This window comes from Camarhynchus parvulus, chromosome 8 (assembly GCF_901933205.1).
Source record: "Camarhynchus parvulus chromosome 8, STF_HiC, whole genome shotgun sequence".
NCBI lineage: Eukaryota > Metazoa > Chordata > Aves > Passeriformes > Thraupidae > Camarhynchus > Camarhynchus parvulus.
Window position 1 is genome coordinate 29,668,489 of NC_044578.1, and position 12,807 is coordinate 29,681,295.

At 65.9% G+C, this 12,807-nt stretch overlaps 3 protein-coding genes across 3 annotated transcripts; 1 reads left to right on the plus strand and 2 right to left on the minus strand.

The window, feature by feature from the left end:
• The first annotated feature begins 461 nt into the window (after nucleotides 1–461).
• Nucleotides 462–4,088, plus strand: PHGDH (phosphoglycerate dehydrogenase). Its single transcript, XM_030953382.1, has 12 exons — nucleotides 462–707; nucleotides 959–1,110; nucleotides 1,292–1,357; nucleotides 1,433–1,487; nucleotides 1,562–1,660; nucleotides 1,764–1,896; nucleotides 1,976–2,124; nucleotides 2,333–2,485; nucleotides 2,610–2,742; nucleotides 2,951–3,078; nucleotides 3,273–3,501; nucleotides 3,785–4,088. Exons 1-12 carry the CDS (start codon nucleotides 570–572, stop codon nucleotides 3,940–3,942), a joined length of 1,593 nt encoding a protein of 530 aa, XP_030809242.1. The 5' UTR covers nucleotides 462–569; the 3' UTR covers nucleotides 3,943–4,088.
• Nucleotides 4,089–4,589: 501 nt separating this feature from the next.
• Nucleotides 4,590–7,928, minus strand: HMGCS2 (3-hydroxy-3-methylglutaryl-CoA synthase 2). The gene is made up of 9 exons (XM_030953488.1): nucleotides 7,752–7,928; nucleotides 7,065–7,504; nucleotides 6,713–6,838; nucleotides 6,280–6,444; nucleotides 6,041–6,209; nucleotides 5,786–5,956; nucleotides 5,163–5,269; nucleotides 4,948–5,073; nucleotides 4,590–4,867 (listed from the first exon to the last, which is right to left on the minus strand). Exons 1-9 carry the CDS (start codon nucleotides 7,862–7,864, stop codon nucleotides 4,761–4,763), a joined length of 1,524 nt encoding a protein of 507 aa, XP_030809348.1. The 5' UTR covers nucleotides 7,865–7,928; the 3' UTR covers nucleotides 4,590–4,760.
• A 989-nt stretch (nucleotides 7,929–8,917) lies between these two features.
• REG4 (regenerating family member 4) lies at nucleotides 8,918–10,554 on the minus strand. Its single transcript, XM_030952976.1, has 6 exons — nucleotides 10,477–10,554; nucleotides 9,740–9,815; nucleotides 9,545–9,642; nucleotides 9,327–9,464; nucleotides 9,143–9,248; nucleotides 8,918–8,991 (listed from the first exon to the last, which is right to left on the minus strand). The coding sequence occupies exons 2-6, from the start codon at nucleotides 9,801–9,803 to the stop codon at nucleotides 8,918–8,920; spliced, it is 480 nt and encodes a 159-aa protein (XP_030808836.1). The 5' UTR covers nucleotides 9,804–9,815; nucleotides 10,477–10,554.
• Nucleotides 10,555–12,807: the final 2,253 nt, after the last annotated feature.

Below are 12,807 nucleotides of genomic sequence, written 5' to 3' on the forward strand. Positions count from 1 at the left end.
GCCGGGGCCGCGGCACTGCCTCACCTCTGAGCTGTGGGGTCTGGGGAACCCCCATTCCTGGGCGAGCTGGGGAGGGTATGTCTGGGTTCGCCATGGGCTGGGCTGCCCCTGCCAGCGGCACCCCCAGCTTTGTGGGGAACCACCCACGCCATCGTGCCTGCCACTGCCGTCCCCCTCCTGCCTTACTGAGCTGTCATAGGCGGGACGGAGAAACTGAGGCAGGGTCGGGACAGGCTGGCCCCGGTTTTCGTGGCTCCCCGACCCACGGGGTCCTGGCAGGGCCCCTCCTTCCTTTTCTCTGCGGCTGCTGGGGGGCCCGGCCCAAACCTGGCCCCGCAGGCTCCTCCCCCCCGGGGGCGGGGGGGATGAGGGGGGAACCGGGCGGGCTGGGGCGGGGAGGGGAAGGGAAGGAGGTGGGATTATGGAGACGGGACCCAATGAGCCCGAAAAACGTGACCGCTCGCAGCCCTTTTAGCGCGGCGGAGGGGCAGCAGCAGCCTCTCGGCGGCGTGCGGAGAGAGCCGGCGCCCCCGTCCCGTCCCTCCCCGTGCCGCCGCCCCGCTCCCGCCATGGCCCTGGGCAAGCTGCAGAAAGTGCTGATCAGCGAGAGCCTGGACCCCTGCTGCCGGGAGATCCTGCAGGCCGGCGGGCTCCGGGTGCAGGAGAAGCCCGGGCTGAGCAAGGAGGAGCTGCTGCGGGAGATTCGGGTGAGGCAGGGCTGCGCCCACGCGTGGCTGGCTGGCTGGCTGGCTGGGTGCATGGGTGGGCACAGCTCAGGCCGGCGGTCCCGGGTGCCAGCGGACCCCTTCGACCGGTCCCCGCCTCCCGTCTGATGCAAGAGCCCGGCCGGTTTCGCACGGCAGGTCCCGGACCCGGCGGCGGCAGCCCCCGTCCCGTCACCCACCCGGGGCCATGGCCCCAGATCCTGGTCCCATTCGCCGTGTCTGTCACCCCTTAGGACTGCGATGGGCTCATCGTCCGCTCGGCCACCAAAGTCACGGCCGAGGTGCTGGAGGCAGCAGAGAGGCTGAAGGTGGTGGGCCGAGCTGGCACCGGTGTGGACAATGTGGACGTGGAGGCAGCCACCAGGAAGGGCGTCCTGGTCATGAAGTAAGAGCAGGAGTGTGGGGACATCCGTACCCGTGAACCTGGGGTGGTCGGGGAGACTTCAGTAGGGTGCCCTCCCCACCCATGGCAGCCCTGGCACCCCCTGTGTGCCTCCATCCTCACGGGGCACAGATCCCTGTCAGCCCAGGGGACTCACACCACTGACACCCCTCTCCATCCCCAGCACTCCTACTGGGAACAGCCTCAGCGCCGCCGAGCTCACCTGTGGGATGATCCTGTGCCTGGCCAGGTGAGCACAAGGCAGGATGCAGACAGGTGTGCCCTACAGCCCCCTACCCCGCACTGACCACCGCCTCCTTTTTAGGCAGATCCCACAGGCAGCTGCCTCCATGAAGGAGGGCAAGTGGGACCGTAAGAAGGTAGGAGGCAGTGAAGCGCCTCTGGGGGGGTGTCCGTGTGGGGTGTGCTCGCTCACTCTCCCTGTACTCCCCAGTACATGGGCATGGAGCTGAACGGGAAGACGCTGGCCGTGCTGGGGCTGGGACGCATCGGCAGGGAGGTGGCCACTCGCATGCAGGCTTTTGGCATGAAGGTGAGGAGATGGGGCAGGGAGGAACGATGGGAAGCATCAACCTTCCTGACCTGGCCAGAGCCACCGTGCCAGGCTGTAAGAGTGAGTGCCTGCTCTGCCTCAGACCATTGGCTACGACCCCATCATCACCCCCGATGTCTCAGCCACCTTTGGTGTGGAGCAGCTGCCGCTGGAGCAGATCTGGCCCCGCTGCGACTTCATCACGGTGCACACGCCGCTGCTGCCCTCCACCACGGGTATGGAGCGGGCACGGTCACAGGGAGGTTTGGGGAGAGCTGGGGCAGCCCCCTTCTGCTCACAGCCCTCCTTCTGCAGGGCTCCTGAACGACAGCACCTTTGCCAAGTGCCGCCGCGGCGTGCAGGTGGTGAACTGTGCCCGCGGTGGCATCGTGGACGAGGGCGCGCTGCTGCGGGCGCTGCAGTCGGGGCAGTGTGGCGGGGCCGCCCTCGATGTCTTCACACAGGTGAGTGGGGCTGTGGGGACCTCCTGAGCTTGGCTCTCTCTCAGCACCACCTCAATTTTGCCCAAAGCAGCCTAGCAAACCCTGTGGGGCTGGGACCAGGAGCCACCCTCAGCTTCTCTCCTTGCAAAGGAGGCGGGGTAAATGCCCCCTGCTCCGAGCTCCCAGCTGGGTGCTGGGAGCTGATGGCAGGATGGAACTGTGTCTGCAGGAGCCCCCAAAGGACCGTGACCTGGTGAACCACCCCAACGTCATCTCCTGCCCACACCTCGGTGCCAGCACGCGGGAGGCACAGAGCCGCTGCGGCAAGGAAATCGCCATGCAGATCGTGGACATGGCCACGGGGAAGGGGCTGACCGGCGTCGTGAGTGCCCTGCAGCACCTGAGCTCTGTGCCTCAGCTACCCCAGCTGTAACCCATGGGGGCATTGGGAGCAGTGCTCCATGGGGGATCCCCAGCAGGCTCTCACCGCTCACTCTCTCCTGCAGGTTAATGGGCAGGCTCTCAGCAAGGCTTTTTCACCCCAGACCAAGCCCTGGATCGCCCTGGCCAGGGCCCTGGGCACGGTGCTGTGCACGGTGGGCAAGCAAATGCAGGGCAGCATGCAGGTCTGCACCCTAGGTGAGCCTGGGTGTGGGGGCTCCAATGGGCAGGCAGGAGAACAGATAGACAGGAAGGTGGTTAACAGTGAGATTGGAGCCCTAGAGTGTGCAGGGATGGATGGGTGGATGGATTGGGTGGGTGGAAGGACCAGCCCCAGGCAGGCCACTCCACTGTGGGCCTGACCTCTCTGCTGCTGGCTCATGCACACCTCCTCCCTGCACCCCAGGAACACCCCTGAAGGAGGCTGGGAGTTACCTGACACCTGCTGTGGCTGCAGGCATGCTGGCTGGAGGGACACAGAAGGAGGTGACCCTGGTGAATGCCACGCTGCTGGCCCAGGAGGCTGGGCTGAAGGTGCGTGGACACCCAGGCTCTGCACCCCAGCCTGGTGTGCCTTCCCCAGCAAGCAGCATGAGCCTGGGGACACCCCACCGTGCTGCTAATGCAGCATTGAGGCTGGCTGTTCCCTGGGTGCTCCCAAGGACATCCCTTCCCTGCCCCAGACACACACAGGACCTGGGCACTGAGTGGCCGTGTCTCCCTGGCAGGTCACAGCCACCCACAGCGATGTGGCCCCTGAGCCCGACAGCAGCACGGGTCTGGTGCAGGTGTCCCTGCAGGGCACCCCACACCAGGTGACAGGGACAGTGCAGGGCAGCACCCCGGTCCTGCGGCAGATCAATGGGGCTGCCTTCAAGCTGCCAGCCCCACTGTCCGGCCCCCTCCTCATCTACAGAGCCAAAGCCTCAGACACCAGTGCTCTGGCCACGCTGACCGGTGAGTGCCTGTGCCAGCCCTGAGCTGCAGGGACAGCCTGGGGAACCCCCACACCCGACCTAGAGCTGAGCCCCTGCTGCAGCAGATGGTGCCTGGATGGATGGATGGATGGGATGGGGGGTTTGGGCCGGGGGTTGTGTGATGTTGAGCAAAGGACTTGGGCTGGAGGAAGAAATGGTGTCATGGGCCTCTGAGCAGGGAGTTGGGGCGAGCAGAGAGGCTCAGCTCCCTGCTGGGGCAGTGGGGGCAGCCTGTGGTCCCTAATTCCTGTGCTCCCCTCCAGGGCTGCTGAGCAAGGCAGGGGCCCAGCTCCTGTCCTACCACAGCTCCAGCACGGTGGCAGGGGAGCAGTGGAGCATCGTGGGGCTCTCAGCCCCCCTGCCCAGCCTCGGCGAGCTAAAGCCACGTGTCACAGAAATCTTCCAGCTCCACCTGCCATAGAACCCGACTGCTGACAGGGACTCTCCCCACAGCCACAGCAGCTGGGCCCTCCCCAGCTGGGGAAGCATTGCACATGGCCATCCCTGAGCCCCACACTGGGTTTGGGGTGGCCCCATGTTCAATAAAGGGTCTAGAAGGAGAGAGCATGTTGTGCCTTGTGTGGTCCTTTGTCCTCAACCCCAAACCCCCTCCCTCCTGCCCCTGCTGCTCCCTGGCCTTGTTGCTGTTTGCTGAAGGGTGCAAAGGTTCCTGTGGCCACAATCCCGTGATGGGCCATGGCTCAGAGAGCAGCACTGCAAGGGGCACGAACCTCCCTGTGAGCTACTGTGTCACCTGTGCCCTCCTGCCCACGGGTTTTACCATGAGGAGGTTTCAGTTTAATGACATCGTGGGGAAAATGCCATCTTGCCCCCATAAACTGGCAACTGGGAGGCTGAGGCTTCCTTGAGTCCCCCAGACTCAGGGCAAACTCCCATGTCTAACAGGGCAGCTGGCCATGGAATAAATCCCTTAAGCAGCTGTGATCCAGACTGGTGGTTGTTATTTGGGAGGGACCGGGGGTGGGAGGAGACCATTCAAGACCAGGAGCCAGAGCTGGGCTGCTGCCCCCTCCCATCCACACCTTTATTCCCCCACACTGTCCAGGTGTTTGCAGAAGCCACTGCCATCTCCAGCAGCTCTGGGGCCCGAGCCACTGCTGGCCATTCCCCACCCATGCAAAGGGAACTTTCCCACACAGACCAGCCCCAGATGTGGGGAATGAATGGGGGAAAGAGAGCATCCCCCTCTCCAGGGCTCACCACTCTGGTGATCCCACTCTAGATGGGCTTCCTGGCATATTCGCGGCGGTACTTGGAATCCACCCGGGTCAGGTACCAGGTTCCGGGGAACAGATCCGCCTGGGAGCCGTGGGGAGCGTGGTCGGCTGCAGGGAGAGGGCAGTGATGCTCAGGGGTGCTGTGGGGTCCCAGCAGGGCAGGCTCACATCCCCCCAGCCCCACTCACCCAAGTGATGGGTTTCCTCCCGCCGCTTCATGATCTCGGCGAAGTCCTGCGGGGCCACGCGCTTGCGGGCGTCCAGGCGGGCGGGCAGGTCAGCCAGGCTGGAGACCAGCTTGTCCAGGGGGGAGCCTGGCAAGGGGCACCCCGTGTGTGAGATGGCAGCGCTGACAGCCCCACGCTGCCCTCCCTTCCCAGCCCCTCTCTCCCCTGGGGCCCACCTGGGGCTGCATCCTGCGAGACGCGGAAGGAGAACATGCTGGCCGCCAGTCCCGAGCCGTAGGAGAAGGCACCGATCCGGGAGCCGGCCAGGTCCCGTGCTGAGCGCCTGAAGCGAGGGGTGAGGGGGTTACAGGACATTTGGGCTGAGAGGGAGATACAGGGCTGTGGGGGCAGCGTAGGGGGCTGCCTGCTTGGTAGGCAGGCAGATCCTTGGGGCCACATTTCTGAAGGAGTGTAGCCCCGAGGCAGTGCGGTGGTGCCAGGGAGGCCCAGGACAAGGCTTTTGTTCCCCTCAGAGCCTGTCTGTTCCCATGACTCCTTTCCCATGGGGTCACTCATTCTACTGGGCATGACAACAAGGGTTTTCATCCTCCCATTGATGACAGAGGGGCTTTAGGCACTGGCTCAGCTCCAACAAGCTGGGATGAAAAGTCTGGCAGGGAGATGGCCTGGACCAGGATGCATCCGCACTGGGGGTTGTGAGCAATGAAAGGATCGGGTCCTGTTGAGGCAGGGGGAGATGAGGGCTAGGAGATGAGTTCTGCCCCTCCATCCAGACAGAGAGTGCCCTCCCCAAAATGACCTCCTCCCTCTCCCCAAGCCAGCGTTTTGGGGGACTCACTGGGACAGGAGGGAGGCCAGGCAGCCATACATGGATGGTGTGTACATGTTGCCATTGCGGGAGGAGAGGAGCAGGGAGGGCTTGGTCTTCTGGTTGAAGATGTCCTGGCTGGCAGCCTGGAATGCCTTCTCCACCTCCTTGCTGGTGTAGGTGTCCTCCAGCTTCACACCACTGCCCAGAGAGAGACCAGCTGGAACCCCAGAGCAGCACGTGCCTGTCTGGGCTGAGGGATGGGGACACAGCCCAGGGACCCACCGGAAGGATTGCAGCCCCTTGTAGAGGCCGGAGGCTGTGTCGGGGTTGGGGCAGGCCAAGAAGTCGTTCAGCAGCAGCCGCCCCACCGACTTCTGCACCAGCTTGCAGAAGGGCGAGTGGAAGATGATGTACTTGAAGTCATCGAGGGTGAAGGGCCTCTGGATGCCAGCTGGGAGGCAACACGGGGCCATCAGTATGCAGGGGGCTGTGCTGGGCACCTCAGGGGCGCTGCCACTCACCCTGCTGCCACTGGCTCTGCGCCTTCCGCCGGTACACGGCGTAGCAGCGGTCCAGCGCCCGCAGGTAGCACTGGATGGAGAGCTGCCCGTCCACCACCGGGTACTCAGAGGACAGATTGGGCTTGTAGAAGTCGTAGGCATGCTCCATGTGGGTTCCACGCAGGCCTAGGGGCACGGGGAGAGCCAGCTGTCAGAGAGCATCGGGAGGTCCCAGCCCGGTGGCAAACACCCGGGGTGCTGCCTGCCACTGCAGCCCTGGAATCCAGCAGCCTCCCTGAGTCGCTCCATGGTGCCCACAGGGATGGGGCTAGCCAGCATCCGAGTAGCCAGCAGAGTCTGGCTGAGCAGCTCTGCCCAGGGCTGGGACATGGATGCATGGCCCCCAGGGACAGCACCCATCAGCTCGCCACCCCCAGGGCCTCATGGCACCGACCTCTCTCCAGCACCAGCGGGGCGTTGGGTCCCACCAGCATGGCGATGGCACCGGCACCTCCCGTGGGCCGCGCGTTCCCCGTGGCGTAGACAGCGATGTCCCCACACACCACCACGGCATAGCGACCTGGGGGAGGACAGAGGGACTGGCAGGGCCACCAGCGGGTGGAAGCCTCCATCCCGTGGCCCTTGTGTGTTCCCATCTTGTGTGTCACACCAAGATGGGCAAGAAACAGGGGTGACGGAGAGCCTGGAGGTGCAGTGGCGCCCTTTGCAGTTGGAGAATCTTTGGGTTTCAGGCCACCTCCTGCCTCCTTCCCCTGTCCCACGGCAGGGTCCCTGCCTGTACTCACCATCCCAGGCACTGGACTCCACCCAGGCGGCTGCGTTGAAGAGCGAGGCTGTGCCCCCGTAGCAGGCGTTGGTGGTGTCGATGCCCTCCACATCGGTGTTGCCAGAGTCATGGAAAAGTTGCATGAGGACGGTCTTGACGGCCTTGGATTTGTCGATGACGGTCTCGGTGCCCACCTCCAGGCGGCCGATGGCGTCCCAGGAGAGGCGCCCGCGCTCCACCAGCCGCTGCACCACGGTCAGGCACAGGGAGTTGATGTCCTCATGGGCAGCACAGAAGCCCATCTGCTTCTGGCCCAGGCCCCGCGTGTACTTGCCGGCCTCCACGCCATCAAACCGCTCCAGCTCCTCCTGATCCACGTACTGGGCAGGGAAGTACACCTCCAGGGCCAGGATGCCCACGTCCTTGGGCCAGGCACCGGTCCTGGCAGCACTGGAGAGGCTGTGGGACAGAGCGAGTGGCAACAATCCCGTGGCAGTCTTGGGCACAGAGGGTGGCCCTGCAGAGATGCCACCAGCGAGCAGCCCACGCTGGGAGCACCCCAGATCCCTGGTAGCTCCTTGTGCCTGGCAGTGCTGCAGGGAGGAGGGAGAGGCTCCCCTTCCCCAGCAAGGTTTAAGAGCTCAGCCAGCTCCCCAGCCCTACCCTGGTTGTGTCTCCAGCCCCCCCGATCCACGTGGGTGCTCACCATGCCCTCTGCCAGGCCGCGGGGTGCTGGGTGCCCCGGGGTGCCCGCTCCGGCGCGGGCGGTGCCCACCTCGCCCCCCAGCAGCGTGCGGCGTGCCCGACCAAGCGCAGCATCTTCGCCCCGACCGCGCTGTGGACGGAGGGACGGCCGGCCGGACAGGCGGACAGCGGGATGGGCCTCGCGTAGTGCTTTTATAAACTGCGTGGGCAGCTCGGCACAGCCCTCCCGGCCTTTATCAGCCTGCCGGACCCTGGCGCTCAAAGGTCACCGAGCGCCAGCCAACGCAGCAGGGGCAGCGCAGCCTCGGAGGGGGGAGCCTGCCAGGTGTCTCCGTCTCGTGTGCCCCAAAACCCGGGGACGCGGAGCCGGAGCCGGGGCCGAGCAGCGGCACGGGCTGTGCCGAGCTCGCTGCGGTCACTGCGCGGCCTCCCCGCCGCCCCCGGGGCCTGGGCAGGGAGCAGAGGGCGGCCGGGCTCGGGGGCCGGCACCGTCCGAGCCTCACACGTGCCGCAGCTCTGGGGGGCAAAAACTCGTGAGCTGGGTGGGGGCAGAGCCATCTCAAAACAGCAGAGCAAACAGCCACGTGATGCCCGTGGCAAGATAACAGTGGCACAAAAGGGACCTTTGGTCCCAGTGCTGCTGTCAACATGGCCATGGGGCCGTGTTGCAGGCCCCGGAGCCCTGTGGAGCTGTCTGCACCTGGGGGATCACCTGTCCCCATGCCTGCACACCCACCACAGCTCCCGTCCCCACCCACGTCTGTGTCCCAGTCTCCGTGTCTGCGCTCTGGGGACACTCCTGTCCCCGCACCTGCTCCTCAGGGACGCCCGTGGTGTTTGGCACCCGAGGGCTGGTACGAGCAAACCCGAGTGCTCAGCCAGGAGAGCGACGGTCCCCGCAGCTCCTGGGGACACATCCCCGAACAGCTCTGCCCGCACCGGCAGCGCAGAAGCCTCTGGAAGCCGGGAAGCTCGGGGAGCCGGGTCAGAGCCCGTCTCTCTCCCTCTCACGGGGCAGCCCAGGGCTTTGCACCAGCACCAGGCTCACACAGCACTTGCATGCTTCTTTTTTTATAAGATGTATTTATAGGAGTTGCGGGGAGAGACACGGAGGTGGCACGGGAGGAACGCCGCCGGCGCGGGGTCCGCCGCGGGCCGGGGCTGCGCTCAGTGCAAGGGGTAGAACTTGCAGATGTAGGGATGCTGCCGGGAGCAGTCGGCGCTGGACCACACGGAGAAGTCTGCGGGAGAGACAGGCAGGGGAATGGCGGGGCCACGGCGAGGACGGGCACCAGCCGTGCCCACCGCAGCCCCGGCGGGGCTGGCCCGGCAGGAGCACGGGGCAGTGCCGCCAGCCCGGGCGCTGCGGTGGCTGCGGGAGCGGGCACTCACTGCTGTCATGGGTCAGCGCGGCGCAGCTCGCCCCGCGGGCACCGCTCCCAGGCACCTCACTGGTGCCGCTGTAGTCCTTCCCACTCGTCCACTGCCACGCCTGGCTCTGTGCAGGGCGAGGGGGGTTCAGAGGCACGGCCCTGCTGTCTCCCAGCCCCCATCAGCCCTGCCGCGCACACCTCACCTCTTTGCTCTTTTGCAGTCCAATCCAGACGGGCTGCACATGCTGGTAGTAGAAGATGGTTCTGCGCAGGGTGGCTGCCTCGAGGTCGTCCTCCACCCAGGCCAGGTGGGCGCCTTTCTTGACGTCCTGGCACCGACTCTGCAGGGAGAGGTGTCAGCGCCAGGGCGCCCCGCGGAGACGGGGGATCCCTGTTCCTCTGTGTACCCCGCTGCGCTTACCTCAGCCTCGTCCCAGCTCCGGGGCTCGGAGAAGTATTTGAAGCAGCTGAGCTTGTAGTAGGACCAGCCGGCGGGGCAGTAGCCGATGTACCTGCCTTCTGTTTGGGGAGAGCGGCGGGCAGGGATGAGCACAGCCGGCATCCCTGCCTGGCGAGGAGCGGGGCTCCCCGCTGCCCCCCGAGCCCTGGCACTCACCGAGCGGCCGCAGGAGCCCCACGCAGCCCAGCAGCAGGAGGGCGAGTCTGGCCGCAGCCGCCATCCTCCTTGCTCCCTGTAAAGGCTCGGGAGGCTCACACAGGGTCCCCTGGGGACAGAGGATGCTCTCTGTGCTCAGAGAGTGCAAACCCGCCCACCTGGCCCCTTTGAGCCGCCCGGAGGAGATGACAGGCTGTGGCTGCCTGTCTGCCCCCCGGCACAGGGCACTGCCCCAGTTCTGCAGCCCGTGCCCCAGGCATGGCTTGGAGTCCCCAGCCCACACTGGCAGCGGATTGTCCTGGCCCCAGCAGCCCCAGACTCGGCAGGAGACAACCGGGAGAGCCAAACTGCTCTGTGGGGACAAGGGGAGGGCCCTGTAGCGGACACGGGACCCCAACCAGGCAGTGGCACGGGTGGGGCTGCAGGCACTGCGTGCACGGCGGCGTTTGCACGCCCTGAGCTCGTAGCGCTGCCCAGGCCGGGGAGGCAAATCGGCCCCATCAGCGCAGTTCCCCTTTATCTGGGCTAATCCCCGGGCAGCGGGGCCGATTTGCAGATTCAGCTCGTCTTCCCCTCAAAGAAGCAGCGACAAAAGTCAACGCAGGGCTGAAAAATGCAGCATCACAGCCTGCCCCATGCAGCGAGGGCAGAGGGAGAGGCACCAGCTCCTGTCTGCCCGTGAGCCAGCTCTGAGCATCCCGAGGCCCCAGCTGCCTTGCGAGGCTCCTCTTCCTCACCTGTTGTCCGGAGATGGCGAGGAATAGCGGCTTGTGGCGAGTCACCGGGACGGGAGAGGAGAGGAGCTGCCCTTTATAGCCTGCTGCTCATCAGCATCTGTTTGCCCTACTCAGGTGATTCTCACTATAAAAATGTTACTGCTGACCCCCCTCCATCCTCCCCACTTTGCTGGAAAATTGCCCAGACCTCCAATCTGTTTGCATTTAACATATCTCCGGAAACAGACAGGAAGAACCTGTCCTAGTTGGTCAATAAATCCCCTGCAATCATCATTAATTGCTCCCGCGATACAGATACAATCTTCCAGCCCCGAGCAGCCTGGCACCTGGCAGGGATGCCCGCTGGGCCAGCCCTGCATCGCCCGAGGGCTGGCGGGGCTGAGCCCCGGGCGTGATCCCCGATCCCGGCCAGGGCATCCCTGACACCAGCGGGACCTGCCGCGGGTCCGACCCCCTGGCACTGCCCCTGTCCCCAACCAAGGGAGGGCACCCAGCCGGGCCCCGCACCCTGCCCGGCCGTGCCATGCGTCACCCGCACACCGCCCTTGTTTGAACTGCCGGGGGATGTTTGCGAGCAGGACGGGACGCCGGGATGTGGGAACAGCCTGCAGCCGGGGGCTGGCGGTGCCATCAGATAGCGGGGAGGATGCCCAGCCCTCGGGCCCGGCCGTGACGCAAGCCCTCGTCACTGGGTGTCCCTCCGGGAGGAAGGGGCAGCTCCCGCAGCACGGGCCCCGCTGCAGAGGGGCGGCTCCCGCAGCACGGGCCCCGCTGCAGAGGGGCGGCTCCCGCAGCACTGACCCAGCTGCAGAGGGGCGGCTCCCGCAGCACGGGCCCCGCTGCAGAGGGGCAGCTCCCGCAGCACTGACCCAGCTGCAGAGGGGCGGCTCCCGCAGCACTGACCCAGCTGCAGAGGGGCGGCTCCCGCAGCACGGGCCCCGCTGCAGAGGGGCGGCTCCCGCAGCACTGACCCAGCTGCAGAGGGGCGGCTCCCGCAGCACTGACCCAGCTGCAGAGGGGCGGCTCCCGCAGCACGGCCGCCCTGCAGAGGGCCGCTCCCGCAGCACTGACCCAGCTGCAGAGGGGCGGCTCCCGCAGCACGGGCCCCGCTGCAGAGGGGCAGCTCCCGCAGCACTGACCCCGCTGCAGAGGGGCGGCTCCCGCAGCACTGACCCACGCAGAGGGGCGCCGCCCCGCTGCAAGGGCAGCCCCGCACTGACCCCGCTGCAGAGGGCGCTCCCGCAGCACTGCCAGCTGCAGAGGGCGCCCCGCAGCACGGCCCCGCTCAGAGCAACTCAGTACACGACCACTGCAGGGCCGCACCCGCTCAAGCACACCCCAGCTGCAGGGGCGGCTCCCGCAGCACGACCAGCTCAGAGGGGCCCCCGCAGCACTGACCCCGCTGCAGAGGGGCGGCTCCCGCAGCACAGGCCCCGCTGCCCCTGCCGCTCCCTGCAGCCCCAGCCCGGGGAGGCTGCTGCCAGCATGGAGCCACAGGGATGAGCTCCGGGCCCAGCAGCTGGAGCCCTGCGGCGAGGACTGGCACAGCCTTCTCTGCCACGGTCTTTGCTCCACGCCCCGGGTGCCCTGTGCACCTGTGGAGTTCTCCACGTTCCTGTGCCACCACGCTGCTCTGCAGCGTCACTTCGCTGGCTCCCGATGGACCAGAGCGGCTTTGAAAGATCATCCTGCTGCTGGCAGCTCCGGCCAACGCCCGGCTCTCCCTCCCCAAAACCCTTGGTGCAGGCTGGTGGGAAGTGGGGAGCTGCCCTTGAGGGCCTGGTGCTCACCAGCATTAGTGTGGCCTGCAGAGGATCCAGACCCAGGGCTAGCCCTGCTTCCCCCCACATGGAGAGCTTGTGTCAGGCTCAAGCCTTGTCCAGCCCAAGGGACCTGCCACGGGCTCTCCTGTGCAGCAGCATTTGCTGAAACACGCAGCTGGTGAACGCTGCTACACCCACAGGGAACAGCTCCCTGCCGGCGTGCAGGGGCAGGCCTGGCTTCTGCCCCGGGAAAGGAGGAGGATCAGGCCCCTCTCCTTCACCCACACAGCAGGATAGAGCTGCTGCTGCTTGCTAGGCATCCTCTGGGGTGACACCTTCTCGTGTCCAAACACAGCTGCTGCCTGCTATCACTTCTGAAGAAACAACCTGCCACACATCAGCTGCCCTGATCAATGGCAAAACCCTGCAAACACAGCAACTCCCCAGAAAACAGGACTCCACCCTTGATTTATGGAAAAACAGTGAAAAATCTCCCCCAAAGAGCCTGAGGCTGCTCCACTACTCCTCAGTTAGATAAGGGATGTGGCAGCTCCCTGCCTGGATGGCT

What these genes read in the sequence shown, in the direction of transcription:
- PHGDH (XM_030953382.1), top strand. Translation starts at nt 570, where the DNA reads ATGGCCCTGGGCAAGCTGCAGAAAGTGCTGATCAGCGAGAGCCTGGAC. An exon ending in AGCTGCTGCGGGAGATTCGG is followed by an intron (nt 708 to 958) that starts GTGAGGCAGGGC and finishes GTCACCCCTTAG; the next exon opens with GACTGCGATGGGCTCATCGT. An exon ending in TGCAGGCTTTTGGCATGAAG is followed by an intron (nt 1,661 to 1,763) that starts GTGAGGAGATGG and finishes GCTCTGCCTCAG; the next exon opens with ACCATTGGCTACGACCCCAT.
- HMGCS2 (XM_030953488.1), bottom strand. Translation starts at nt 7,864, where the DNA reads ATGCTGCGCTTGGTCGGGCACGCCGCACGCTGCTGGGGGGCGAGGTGG. An exon ending in GCGGCCTGGCAGAGGGCATG is followed by an intron (nt 7,505 to 7,751) that starts GTGAGCACCCAC and finishes TCTGTCCCACAG; the next exon opens with CCTCTCCAGTGCTGCCAGGA. An exon ending in GGAGGAAACCCATCACTTGG is followed by an intron (nt 4,868 to 4,947) that starts GTGAGTGGGGCT and finishes CTCTCCCTGCAG; the next exon opens with CCGACCACGCTCCCCACGGC.
- REG4 (XM_030952976.1), bottom strand. Translation starts at nt 9,803, where the DNA reads ATGGCGGCTGCGGCCAGACTCGCCCTCCTGCTGCTGGGCTGCGTGGGG. An exon ending in GGGGCTCCTGCGGCCGCTCG is followed by an intron (nt 9,643 to 9,739) that starts GTGAGTGCCAGG and finishes CTCCCCAAACAG; the next exon opens with AAGGCAGGTACATCGGCTAC. An exon ending in GACTGCAAAAGAGCAAAGAG is followed by an intron (nt 9,249 to 9,326) that starts GTGAGGTGTGCG and finishes CGCCCTGCACAG; the next exon opens with AGCCAGGCGTGGCAGTGGAC.